The sequence below is a fragment of the Bidens hawaiensis genome, unplaced genomic scaffold (assembly GCF_021521415.1).
Source record: "Bidens hawaiensis isolate Kalapana, Puna unplaced genomic scaffold, B.hawaiensis_p1.1 tig00065348_1, whole genome shotgun sequence".
Taxonomy (NCBI): Eukaryota; Viridiplantae; Streptophyta; class Magnoliopsida; order Asterales; family Asteraceae; genus Bidens; species Bidens hawaiensis.
In genome coordinates this window covers 6,050-21,088 of record NW_027501661.1, presented here as the reverse complement: position 1 = coordinate 21,088, position 15,039 = coordinate 6,050, and the positions used below count along the sequence as shown (strand labels likewise).

General features: G+C 35.9%; 1 protein-coding gene and 1 pseudogene across 1 annotated transcript; both read right to left on the bottom strand.

Moving 5' to 3' along the window:
- Positions 1 to 5,659: 5,659 nt before the first annotated feature.
- LOC143604494 (photosystem II repair protein PSB27-H1, chloroplastic pseudogene) lies at positions 5,660 to 6,485 on the bottom strand (annotated as a pseudogene).
- Positions 6,486 to 8,801: 2,316 nt separating this feature from the next.
- On the bottom strand, positions 8,802 to 9,496 carry LOC143604495 (uncharacterized). Its single transcript, XM_077080955.1, has 2 exons — positions 9,156 to 9,496; positions 8,802 to 9,045 (listed from the first exon to the last, which is right to left on the bottom strand). The coding sequence occupies exons 1-2, from the start codon at positions 9,494 to 9,496 to the stop codon at positions 8,802 to 8,804; spliced, it is 585 nt and encodes a 194-aa protein (XP_076937070.1).
- Between the last annotated feature and the right edge of the window lie 5,543 nt (positions 9,497 to 15,039).

Below are 15,039 nucleotides of genomic sequence, written 5' to 3'. Positions count from 1 at the left end.
GAATTGGAAAATCCTGGCCTCCTGGGAGATATATAGGTTGACTCCATAGGGTTGCACCGGAACTATTGGTTGGTTTTGACTGAAGAAGTTAGTGTAATAACTATTGCTGCTCGCCATATATGATGGTTCGCAAATGGATGTCATTTTAGCATGAATGGATACTCGGCGTCTATGACCAAGATAGTTAATATAAGACATCTGCACTAGTTAGATTTAGGGGTAGGAAGATTGCCAATCCTATTTTTTCCCTACAAAATAATAATCATAATAATAATAACTTTTAAGGTTAAAGCTTAGGTACTAATGTTTGATACTTAATTCGCTAAAACCGATGGCTCTGATACCAATCTGTCACACCCCGACTTAGGGCCTAGAAGTGTGATCAATATTTGATACATGTTTTGTAAACATATCAGAGTTTATGGATTAATTTTAGCGGAAGACTTTAAGTTGTTTAATGTTTAAAAATATTAATTTATATTGAAAACTTTCTTGGAATATAAATATCCAAGTATTCGTTTACAAAATATATGTTTATATTACAAGGATTAATTATCAAAAGTTGAGTCATCTTGTATCGCGCTTCAACTTCATGACGACTCCAATCCTTGTTACTTCTTATAGTACATAATTACCTGCATTGGGTTGGAAAAATATGTCAGCTATGTGCTGGTGAACACGTATGACTCTTAAAGAATATTTGAAGTACATTATGATACAAATGTAGTTTTCTGTACAAGCTCAGCGGAAATATTCATTATTTCCGCGATTTTATACCACTGCCATACACACACAATTCAAGAGTTCTCTGGGAGCTGTTGCGCATTTGAGAATTGGTTATGATTGATTTTTTGCATACTGCTTGTTCAGATATGTTTGGATCCAGGCACGTGTGTAATTGGTTTGAGTTTCTTTTATTGTCTGTTTTGTATTATAACATTTAAAACTTCGTATGAACTTTTGATTGACCATTATAAGATAAACAACCTTGTCTATCTTTTAAGAGTATAAATCCGCTTTTGACTGAAAAGGTTTAACGTATTCACCTGTACCATCGGTGCGTTTGTAACCTTTCTTCATTGAGAATGTTATTATCCTATAATAAATAGGTTTGTATAGATATTCGAATGATGTTTCTTGATTAAGTTATTGCTCTTAAGCTTAACCTTAATAATGTTTACAACTTTGTTTGTGAATGAAATAACTTTGTTTTATATGACATTTGATATAGCATGCTTTGACATAATAGGTTCTAGCACGTCGGTGAGTTTCTCCAGGTAAGTATACGGGTCCCGCGGTTGATTGGGATTTATACGAATTACTTTTCCTTAGGCAAGAAACTCATTACTAGTGATTTCCCCTTTACAGTTTACTACATGCCTATCACAATATAACTTTGTTAACATTACTTTCTCAAGAAGTAACGTTTTATGAAAACTCTTTGTGAATGTTTATAAAATACTTTCAAGGTTAAAGGACACACCCTCGATTAAAGTCTAAGCTGTTACTTAAATAACATAAACATAACCCCTACCTTAGTGCGAGTACTCGGAATGATAATAATAAGAAAAGAGTGGACGTTGACGGTTAGTGTCTTGATCTAAACACGCTTATGTGATTGATAACTCGTTTAGGACTTCGTTACTTGCACGTATTTCAAGAAAACGGAACGTCGGATCGTCACAGAAATCGGGCACGATTTCCAAGGTTGAGTGTATGTGAGATGAAGGTGATTTTGGGATGAATGAGGTTCAATCCCGTAATCCCCTATTTATAGGCAAAAATTGTACTCCATCACGATACGCGATGGAGTTCATTGCAGGGCGTCGCATATCGCGGCGCCGCAATTTTTTGAGAATGTCACGTGTTGACACGTGGCCTGTCAAAACGTGCCACATGTTGACACGTGGTTGGACATGTGTACCCGGTTGCTTAACGTGGTCTTTGCATATCGCGATGGTCCTATGGTTTAAGCCATCGCGTATCGCTACGCTGACCTAATATTGATTTGTGTGCAAGTCCATCACGTTACACGATGGGTTTATGTGCATCCCACCGCGTATCGCGATGAGATAAAATTTTCATAATTTTCATTCTAAGTCCCTAGACTTTATGAATTGACATTTTTGGCTAATTTCTAAGAGGGTATTTTACGCGGTGTTACAGACCACAAGTTTAATTAAAGTTGGTTTTTGTTCAATCATTCTATCAAACAATTGATGTGAATAATTATAAGTTCTATAAGAAACAAACGTTAAACAAGTTTTAGGCAACATAATATATGAAAGCTACAACACATAACAAATTCAGATGTGAAAGCTACTTTGTATGGCTTAACAAGTTATATTTTATTGTATTAGATAAAAAAAACACATTTTCGGCGTTGTTTATAGTCACTTACATGTTCTTTCCTAGTATATTCATAAATCATCATTCATTCTCTTCAACTCTGAGTTATTCCTACGCTCAACCTGTTTTTCCCAAAATCCATATAAAATATGCAAGAACTTAAAGCATTATTTTCAAAACAGACATTGTTGATTACTAACATTTTGTTTACATAGTGTAATAATATAAACTCCTCATTTAAGCTTTTTATCAAACACTTGGTGTGCATTCTGTTTCTTTCATTTTCAAAAAAAACTCAAAAAAAGTAAAATAATATATCACTCCCTTTTTCTAAATATTAATTATCCAAACCGTGGTTGTAAAAATACCGACTGGGCACAAAGTACTCGCCAAGTAATAGCTAAAAGATAAGCTGCCAAGAAAAATTTCTTTAACTCCGCCTAGTTACTCGGAATCGATCAAAAGGGGTCAACTTCAGCCACAATTGGATCTAGTTGGTTAACTCGAGCCGATTTTGACTTTAAAAAAATTAAGTATAATTCATATTTTATAATAAGAATGACTATCATTTTTTTAATTAATGATTTTCAACTTTTAGATAGTTCAGTATTTAAGGATGTATCTTTTTTATTGATATTCACGTATTTTGTTATAAATATTAGTAGATTTATGATACTTGACATATATATAAGTTCCCAAAAATAAAAATTAGTTTCTTTATAACTTACAACATCCAAGTACTCCCCGAGTACTCTCCGCATAGATTGAGTACTCACTATTCCCTAGTCGACCGCCCTGGGAGCACCTAGCAGCTTTTTCAACCATGATCCAAATGAAAAAAACTTCAAAAAGTGGAAGAACGAGAGGCATACATGTAGTGCAGTATAGCAGAAAAAGCTTCTTCCATTAATCAACAAATTTATGTTAAGGGAATGAAGACAATAAGGGAATAGATCTGTAATCACGTAACTAAATTAGAGACGTTAAACAATCAACAAGCCCAATATAACGAAAAATCTTAGGCGGATGCAATATTCCAATCGCTAAACATAACGAAAAATCTAGTTTTCTTCTTATTTACAAAGGTTGACATAATTTTTCTAAAATAAATTTTTGACCGGTGTTATAACTTTTGTTTGATAAACAACGTTTGTTTTTTTCTAATTTACAACGGGCTTAAGAATTGTTCTTTTTAAAAATAGTGGATGATATGTTAAACAAGCTTGACATTCACATCGTCGTACAACATTGTTTTTTGGCTAGTATTAATAGAGGTTTTTGTAGTAGTGGATGGTGACTGTACCATCTAGGAACAATCTAGACGCAATATAAGACTTTTGATCAACACCAGTGATCCGAAAAATAGCTTAACACTATGCTTCATCAATCATGATTTGTCGCACAACATGACATGACGAATCATCTCCATGATATCGTGTTTGGTAATGTGTCCGTGCATGTTTTGTCTCAGTAGTTCATTTGTTAGTTGGATGTAATCGAGTCTTAAATACATTCTTTTGTGGTTATTTCAGTCTATGTTTCGATTTTTATTGGCTGGGGCAAACTTGCTAGTGGCGAATATAAGTAAGTGGCGAACTTACTTAAGTTTGCTTGGTCTGTAATAGGTGAAGATATGTAGTATATAAGCATATCTTCGGCCTAGGGTTTAAGGTTAATCTCCCGGTCGTTTATGTCCAGCGTTATAGTTCTCGTGTTGACTGTTTTACTAAGATAAAAGAATCAATAGAAGAATCTTTTGCATTATACCTTGTTTCTACCCATTCTATATTTCTATATTCGTTTATATTCCTAATCGGATACTAAGGGGATTTCGCACCCTTAGAGATTTGTTTCAATCTCGTATCGATCCATTTCAGCGACCTTCACATTGATTCATAATTAGGTGAATCACTGTTCATCTAGCACGGAAAGCATATATAATACTCAGATCCATAATCCATAACTTGATTAACCTGTGTCTGGAGTAAGGCAATGACCGCATAAGACATGAATATTATTCACATTTAAAGTCGTAACCACTATCATTTATCACAATAAAAATAGTACATATCCATCCAAGTATGTGACATTTAATTTCCACTCATTACTTACTCTCAATCAACGAACACTTGTTCTTACGCCTGAGCTTAATTGGTAACAAAAAAACACCCCATCTTGTGGTAAGCAAACGACGTTCCTTTGTCTTGCATAAGAACTAAGGTTGAAGTCCATCCACCATCAAATGTCAAATGCCCCACTGATCCGGATTGTCCAGGAGAGCCTGTATTTACCCAAACAAAAGATCAGCCTCAACTTCATATTATCTATTTCATAAATTTATCGGAAAAAATTGCACACCTATGCGTCCAAATTTCTTAGGAGATTCGATCATGAGGAAGATCACCACTCATGTATAGCTTTCATATACGACAGTTAAACTTATGCCTGACCCTGGGAGGGGGGTGGGCGACGTGCATAGCCCACTCTTCCTCTCCCGCAGGAATGATTGTGGAGGTTTAAAAAATATTGTATATATTTATAAGAGTGTATAATTAATCTTAAAAGTTCAAGTTGTTTGTTAAACACTTGAATTAATTAACTTATTATTTAGTTTAGGTCCAAGAAACATTTAAACCCCATTTTTTTTTTAACTTAACTTATTAGGTATTCACTTTTTTTACTCGTCCAAGCCCCTAAACTTATTTTGTTTATTCTCAGGGATGACCCTATTATGTTGTTGCTTCATGAACATGTTTTGTGAGATTTATATTACATGAATGATTGTGTGAGTAGATGTATTGGTGTTTGATGATCTATAGTGAGGGATAAGATTGATAAATAGAGGTCATTTATTGATAATACTGTTTGATTTTTTTAGCACTTATTCTGTTTAAAGTGCTAATTATTTGTGGGATAATTTTGCTGTTCATAGTAGATCATATATTCATTTGGAGCATCTATGTTATCAATACGATGATAACAGAGAAATTGAAGCTTCAACTTCATCACATTAACGAGAAAAGATTTTACATGTTTGAAGTTTACTAGATCTACATGATTAAGAGTCCAAACATGCCACGTTATTGTGCATGATCATGTCCAGTTATTCTTTATCAATCATGACTTGTGATTTCCACATTTGTTCCATTATTAATTCTTCAACTCATTTCGTATTACTTTCTTGTTTTAAGCAGACAAGATTATTAAACCCCATGTGAAACCAACTGTGTGGAACAAATTGGCAATGATTAAAACCCCAAATTCAGTACTAGCTATAGCTAGCATTATTTCATCCAAATGATCAGTTAGATGCTCCAAATGAATATATGATGATTATTTGCATTTAGAAAACACAAACCTCATTAATTGTGTTAACAAAGTAACAAACCTCGATGATGACGTACGTACATCATATATATCATAACCATAACAATTATACAAAAAATAATAATAATGATCACATGTCTATCTGCCCCTCAACAAGGCCTTCTCCGCAGAGTCCATCTCTTCTAATATCCTTGTCTTCCTTTTGGCCGGAATCGGAGAAGTGGGACCAAAGCTAACGTAGTGTCCGGAGACAGCATTGAGAGCCGAGTACATGTCCCGGAAGGATAACCTTCCAAGGAGGTTTTTCTCTCTCCGGTACTTGGCCACCCATGAGTTAGATGTCTCTCTCAGCTCAGCCACTGCAGTTGCAATGTTGGGGTCAGTTTTGTCCATGTTGATAGTGGTCCTCACCTTGGCGATCACTTCTTGTGTTTCCTTTGTGTATTCTTCATCGGAAGCAGCCCATGCAGCCGGAGAGGTTGCAGTGGTTGTGGTTGTAGAGAGAGCTATGACGGCAGATAATGATAAGAAGGTGCGGCGGTGAATGGTGGTGGTGGCGGTGGAAGAAGAGTGTTTGGAGTGAATGGGTAGTAAGAGGGGTTTAGGGGTGGTGGTGGTGGGAGTGACGTGTAACATGGAGGTGGGAGATGCCATGGAGGAGGAGAGTGAAGGGTTGGGGTGGTGGTAAGTAATAAACTAATAATGGTAATGGTGATGGAGGTTCGGTGTGATATGGATAGGGGCTTATCGTCTTATCTGGTTTTCATAGTTTATGGTTGAGAATTTGTCGTCTAAGATTTTGGTGTGATGTGGCTTAGTATGAGGTGGATATGGTGGTGCTACATGTTATAGTCTTTCAACTGCAAATAAATAAACTTAACTTTAATACTTGAGAAAATTCGCAAAAGTAATTGTTTATGAAAATATTTTTCAGATTTTAAGTGTCATTGCAAGAAATTCTCAAAATAGGTATTATAATCTAGTCGTGACGAGTAGTTTGTATAACCAATTAAAACCTGGCACGTGTCTTTAAACTAACCATAACGAGCATATGTACTAACCATTTACTCTTCACGACTAAATAAGTTTTATGCCTCGTAATCAACGCTCACGAGTAATTCATAAGTTCTTTAGTCGCGACTAGTAGAGTGTAAGGTTAAACTAGTCGCGCCGAGTTAACTACTAATAAACTACTCGTGTAGGGAATGTAAACCAGGTAAACTAGTCGTCGCGACTAAAGGACTTATGAATTACTCGTGGGCGTTGATTACGAGGCATGAAACTTATTTAGTCGTGACGATTAAATGATGAGTGAACCTGCTCGTTACGGTTAGCTTAAGGGCACGTGGAAAATTTTAACTGGTTCTACAAACTACTCGTGTGTAATCATAAACTACTCGTCACGACTAGTTTATAATACCTATTTTGAGAATTTTTTTGCAAATGACACCTAAAACCTGAAAAATGTTTTCATAAATGCTTATTTTGGGAATTTTCCCTTAATACTTTTGTTGAGATAGAGCTTCTATCCTTTATATTATGGTTGACTTCTGTATCTATAATCTATCTTAAATCTATATCTATCCATCTATCTATCTATAATATATATAAACGAAACCATAAAAATCATACGTGTCGTGATGTGGTCGATCACTTTTTTTTTTGGAGTCACCATATTTGTTTGATTTTTAAATAGAGGCCTCTCATACATTTGACCCGAATTCACTAGTATGGGTCTCATCAAACCCAAATATTTCTTAAACGAATTATAACATCTATTTCTTAAACTGGTTATAACATCTCATTAAAAATTAAAAACTAATCTCACCGAATATTTAATATAAAAATCCTACAAAGTAGGAATATACTAAAAATTAATAACTGATTTATTTAAAAAAAGATATACATGATTTATAATTAAAATACCAATTTTATAGTAAAAAATAAACAGGTTTTGGGTCTCATCAAACTCATATAGCTTTTAAACCGGATTATAACGTCTCATTTATTTGTGAAACAATTTATAATCAAACTATAAGTATATTATTAACTTTCATACAATAAAAAATAAAAAATCAAAAAATAAATATTATAAACAAATAATATAAAACAAGCCCTGTAATACGGGGGATAAAAACTAGAGTATATATATGAATGAAACCTCCTTAGATTATCTCAAGCTAACAGGTTGTTTTATTTGTATATGAAGGTTTCTCATTCATTTGACCCGAATTCACTGGTATGTGTCTCACCAAACCCTGATAGCCCCTAAACGTGTTATAACATCTCATTAAATTAAAATTTAATCTCACCATATATTTGATATGAAAATCTTTTAAAATAGGGATATACTAAAAATTAATATCTTAGTATCCAAATTTTTTTTAAAAGATATTATTTATAATTTAGAATAAATTTATAGTAAAAAAATAATCGGGCCATGAGTCTCACCAAACCCAAATAGTTTTTAAACCGGGTTATAACATCTCATTTATTTGTGAAACCATTTCATAATCAAATCTTAAGTATATTATCAACTTCCTTACAATAAATAAAATTAAAATCCAAAATTATAAATAAATATTTAAAACGAATCATATAATACAATCTCGTAATATATATAAACGAAACATTTAAAAGCTCTCTGGTTGCTCTCTACATTCTCTTAAGCCGCCAGATTGCATTATTATTTTTTTTTTTTGAACGACCAACAAAATTTTATTCAAAACACTAGCAAGATACTAGCGAACAACGAGGCCACCCGAACAATAACTAAAATACAACTACATACCCCCCCCCAAGTTCCACCCGAAGCACTCGTAAGAGTGATTATACATTAAACTCACACCACCTTTCCCACGTTAAATCCGGCCATTTAGACCTATTTTTTACCCACAAATATCTTAAAGCCTTGATCTCCGCGAACACACTCCTTAATCTAGGCGGTTTTCTCTCGAACACCCAACGATTTCTTGCACACCAAAGGCACCAAATTGTTGTTAAGCAGACCGCGTGGAATGTTTTTGCCTTTCTACTCGACAATAACGCATGTTTATTTAATTCCAACAAATCCCGAGTCGAAAAGCAAAGATTGTCGGGACCTTACACCAATCAGAAATAATACTCTAAATTGATTGAGCAAATTCACACGACACGAGCATGTGTTCCGCCGACTCCAACTCTTCTTCACAAACCGGGCAAACAATCGACTCTACCGCGACGCCTCGTTTAGCCAAAGAAAACAAAACCGGTATACGTTCCATTTCCGCCCTCCATGCTAGGATCCCCACTTTCTTCGGTACAAAGTTGTTCCATTCAAACAAGTGGCTTTCTTCCACTCCCAAATTAATAGCAAAAATTTCTTTCAAACTGTTAACCGAAAAACCTTCACCATAATTCAAGTCCCAAACCCAACTATCTTCTCCTTCCAAAAGACATAATGGTTGACATGTAGTAAGTAGTTCTCGTAGTTCAGTCACCTCCGCTGCCCGTTCGGTGCTCTAACCCAACCCCATTGTCCACATATTTCCCCTTCATACATTAGTAATCGATCGGAAACTTTACACCACTTATTAGCTTCCAATTCAAACAACAACGGGAAACGGGCATGGAATGCCATGTCCCCGCACCATCTGTCAATCCAAAACAAAGCATTAGTACCACTTTTTACCTCACACCGCATCACAGTGTCCAACTCAATTCCCAACTCAGCCACTTCACTTGATATCTTTACTATATGTTTCCAAGGGCCCGGTAGCGAAACCTTAGCCGGAATAAATGACCATGATCTTTCCGAGTGATGGAAAGCCCATACAACCATCCTCCGTAACCCATTTTTTTCATTTTTAAACCTCCACCACCACTTTGCAAGCATAGCAAGATTTGTTTCACGCAACGAACCCACACCGAGTCCCCCTTTACTAACCGGAGCAACCACTTTATTCCATGCCACCCAATTTATTTTCACTTCGTCCTCCGACCCTCCCCAAAAAAAACTCTTCGGATTCTATCAAGTTTCTCCAACGCCCCATCCGGAGCTTTGTATAATGAGAAATAATAAGTGGGTAACGAATTAAGGACTGATTTGATTACCGTAAGTCGACCACCGAAAGATAATTTCTTGGATTTCCACAACGATAATCGTTTTCTAAACAAGTCCACCACCGGATCCCACGACTTCACCAAATTCATATTTGCTCCGACTTGTAGCCCAAGGTATTTAAACGGGAAGTACCCGTCTTACACCCGAGCATATTCGCTACAATCACCCTTTCTGGTTCATCCACCTTTGTCGCAAATAACCAACTTTTATTAGATTAATTTTTAAGCCGGAAACTAAATAAAAACAACGTAATATCCGGCGAAGAACCTTCACATTTTCCACGTTCCATTCTCCGACAAATACAACGTCATCAGCATATAAGAAATGAGTTACCTCGTTTCATAATACATGTTAATGTCTCCATTGCCAAAACAATAAAGGAACGGTGACAGTGGATCCCCTTATCTTATTCCCCGCGAGCACGAGAACTCCGGTGTAGGCGAGCCATTAACAAGAACCGACGCCGTACCCCCCGCAAGTATTTCGCAAACCCATCCCCTCCATTTATTTGGAAAGTTCATTTGGCCAAGCACCGAGTCTAAAAACTTCCAACTTAATGAGTCGTATGCCTTTTCAATGTCCACTTTAAATATCATACCCTGCTTCTTCGCCTTTCTCAACCATGCCACTATCTCGTTTAACATAAGAGGCCCATCGAGAATACTTCTATTAGCAAGAAAAGCCGATTGCTCGACTGACACCAACTTCCCAATCACCTTCTTTAGACGGTTTACTAGCACCTTCGAAATTACTTTATTTATGCACCCGATTAAACTAATCGGCCTAAAATCTGATAAGTTGATCGGGTCTTTCGTTTTTGGAATTAAGGCAATAAACGAAGCAAGCACACCATCACTAAATCGCCCAGTCAAGTGCATCTCGTTAAAAATATTAATGAAGTCTGATTGAAAACACGACCAACCCTATTAAGAAATTTAAAGTTAAAGCCGTTTGGTCCGGGAGACCGGTCCCCTCCACATTCCCAAACCGCATTTTTAATTTCTAATAAAGAAAAAGGTGAAATCAGCCCCTTCGCCTCTATCTCATTTAACCTCCTTAACCCAAAACATTGAAGCCGAGGACGATCGTTTACTGGTTCAGCGAACCTAGACACAAAAAACCCAAAAGCTTCCCCCTTAACCACCACCGGATCGGAAACCCAGCCCCCTTGCAACATCGATCCATGCAACCTGTTAGAAGATAAATTTGCGTTAAGGATACCGTGGAAATAAGCTGTATTATCGTCTCCATCCATAGCCCATCTAATCCGCGCTTTCTGACGGAGGTCTTTCTGTTTCTCTAAATCTGCCGCTTCAATAATAGCTAAACACTCCGAGCGCTTCTCAAATTCCTGTTGTGATAATGGTCACTGCTCCGCAACACCCTCCAGTTCAGAGATCAAACGTTTTTTTTGTTCATACTCGCCTGCTACCAATCTCTTTCTCACATCCATCCATCTCTTAATTTGGTTTTTCAACCACCAAGGTTTCGTTGCAAGTGCCAGATCAGCCGGCCCGTGAAACAAGAAACTAGAACATTTTTCTTCCACGAACTCAATAAACCCCGGCATCTCTAGCCAACTATTAAAAAATCGAAACGAAATACGCCCAAAGTCAACAGGTACCATCCCGAGCAAAAGTGGTCGATGATCCGAAGAACCTTTAGTCAATACGTTCAAAGAAGTTGTCGGCCATAGCTCCATAAAATCTTTACACACCAAAATCCGGTCAATTTTACTAAATTTATCACCCCTATCTGACACATAAGTGAACGTTCCACCGCCCATACTATACTCGCACAACTCAGCCTCATTTATAAATCTATTAAACACATCCGCGTAAGAGGCAACGAACTCAGAATTTAATCTCTCCGAGGCCTCCCGTATCTCATTAAAGTCACATGCCATAACGCATAACCCATCCGCCACCCTTCTCTTTTGTAATAATCCCCCCCAAAGTGCTCTCCTTTCTATCAGATCATTTGGTGCGTAAATGTTAAAAATATTCACCTTAACCCCTGTGGCCTTAATAAATCCTGTAACAATCATGTATCTCCTGTGCTTAAAAACCCCACTTCTAGAAAAAAAAAAAGTTGGATCCCAAACACAAAGTAACCCACCCGATCTTCCCACTGCGTCTACCCGTTCAAATTCAAAAATTGTTCTACCCCATAGCCTCTTCCTGGAGAGTGTTAATCTATTCTGGCCCACCAGTACACTCCATCTCCACGTTCACTTCATCCACATGCACTTTGGAAGGCGTGATATGAGCCGCCACATTTGTGCACTGTTCCCCCATGCAAACCGGTGGTTCTTCCCCATGCGCATTCCTTTCCCGAGGTCCCAAATCATTATTCCCCGACCCTCCATCTTCCAAGATGGCCGGAGTCGCCGTGTTACTCCGATCAGCCGTATTCAAACTATTTTCATGGTCCATGATTTCGGCACCCGGATTGTCTTCCACCACCATTGGACTACCATCCCCCACGTGATTCACATTATCCTGGTTATTCTTGTTCGGTACAGGCGTGATTTCCCCTTCCTTCAAATCCAACGTTGATTTTCCGGTTTCCAACTCTTCTTCTGTCCTTACCGGGTGCTTCGCCACCAAACTACCGTCAATGACCGGTAACCATGGGTTCACCTCCTCAGATATCCAAACCGGATACGTTTTATCCTTCCATCTCACCTGGATTTCTTCTTTAATTCTAGACCCGACCTTCGTTAGCACATAAACGCATCCTACATAATTATCCACTTTCTCCCATGAGAATTCACATGGCCACGCAATTCTCCCGAAAACTTCCCCAATCTTTTCATATAATTTATTATCCCGCAAAAGTACAGGAATAACCTTCACCCATAAGCAAGCAATTCTATCAAAATGGATTTCCTCCCCTTTCCATTCCACAGCGGACACCATATACTTCTCCCAAATCGCTTTTTTACCAACGAATGTCGTTACCTCTGAGTTTTCCTTAAAAAGTAACAACACCGATAATCCCCCAACATATGACACCGCCGCCTCTGGATAACCCGCCTCTTCAAGCATCTTCCCAATTTTTGTAATTGACCTTAAACACTTTGCCACCGCAATAACCGATCTTCCAATGCACTCCAAAGGTGATCACTTTGTACTATACATCAGCTCCACCACCTTCTTTCCCACATCGGTGTTCTTATCCCTCACACCTGACAGTGCCACATCTTTATACGAGGACCCCGCGGGGATTGTATTAGTTTTTGTCGGTATAACACTAGTGGTCCTCCTTTCTGATTTGTGAACCTGATCTACCTTCTTCCCCACTGTTTCAAACACCTGCTTATTGTTATTTTTGTCGTATCTGGCAACTGAAACATTAACAACTGCACCACGAATCTTAACCGAGCTCAACTCTTTCAACATTGCCGGAACATCTATCACCCTTTTATACCTTATGAAACCAAAGAAGTTCCCGAAGAAGTCCCGTTTCCGAGCAACGTAAGCATCCGACATCATCCCCAAGCTTTTAAATTCTTCCCATAGCTCATTTTTTGTCACCCCATCTGGCAAATTTGAGACGAAAAATGATGTCTCATGTTTTGCCACCGCCTGTTCGCCTCCTTTGTTTCGCCGATGCATGGGAATCTAATTTTACAAAATTATTGATGGTGTCATGTGAATGACTTGTATTTTGATTATTAAGTGGCTATTTCATCATCAAATGATTAATAAATCCAGCAATCCTAACGTCTTCATATCATTGTTGTAAATGGAGGTTTCCCATGCATTTGACCCGAATTCACGTGTATAAGTCTCACCAAACCCAGATATTCCTTAAATGGGTTATAACATTTCATTAAATTAAAAATTATCTCATCAAATATTTGATATGAAAAACATATAAAATATGGATATACTAAAAAAATAATATTTGATTTCCTTAAAAAAGATATATATTATTTATAATTAAAAAACAATTTTATAGCAAAAAAAATAAGCGGGTCATGAGTCTCACCAAACCTAAATAGCTTTTAAACCGGGTTTATAACATCTCATTTCTTTGTGAAACTTTTTCATCATCAAATACTAAGTATATTATTAACTTATGTATAATAAATAAAATTAAAATCCCAAAAATATATAAAATATATAAATATTATAAACAAATAATGAAGAACAACCTCCGTAATACTAATATATATATATATATATATATAAACGAAACCTTTAAATGCTCTATGGTTAATCTCTACTTTGTCTTAATCCACCAGATTGTTTTATTTGTAAATAAAGGTTTCTCATGCATTTGACCCTAATTCACGGGTATGGGTCTCACCAATCCCAAAAAACCTTAAACGGGTTATAACATTTCGCTAAATTAAAATTAACCTCACAAAATATTTGATATGAAAATTCATATAAAATAGGAATATGCTAAAAATTAATATCCTATTTTCTTAAAAAAAGTTATTTATAATTAAGAAACAATTTATAGTAAAAAAAAATAAGTGAGTCAGGGGTCTCACCAAACCGAGATAATTTTTAAAATAGGTTATAACATCTTATATATTTGTGAAACCCTTTAATTCTTAAATCCTAATTACATTATTAACTTTTTTACATAAATAATATTAAAATCTAAAAGAGTATATAAATATTAGAAACGAAGAATGTAAAACAACCCCGTATATTATTTATAATTGAAAACAATTTAATAGTAAAAAAATAAGCAGGTCATGGGTCTCACCAAACCCAAATAGCTTTTAAACCGAGTTATAACATCTCATTTATTTGTAAAATCTTTGTATCATCAAATATTAAGTATATTATTAACTTTTTTACAATAAATAAAAATACTATCTAAATAATATATAAATATTATAAACGAATAATGTAAAATAACCACCGTATTACAACCCCCGAAATACAAGGGATAAAATCAAGTATTATATAAAGTAGTTGTAAGTGGTTGTGAATGAAGGATTTAAAGAAACTTGTGATCATAAGTAAAATTTGAGAAAACATTGTTCACATTCTATAATCTTATAATTTTTTTAAAGTGGTTATGAATGAATGAGGGATCAAAGGTAATAACAAAAGTATTAAAAAATATTATTTAATTGTGATGGAGAATGCAAAACTATGTTTTTGACGTAATTACTAATTATAGAAATGGAGATAAATATGCTACTCCCAATAGTTTTTTCATCTTCAAATATAAAGTTACAATAAAAATCACTTTTTTCTTCTCATTTTTAAGTAAATACTATTTTTTATACA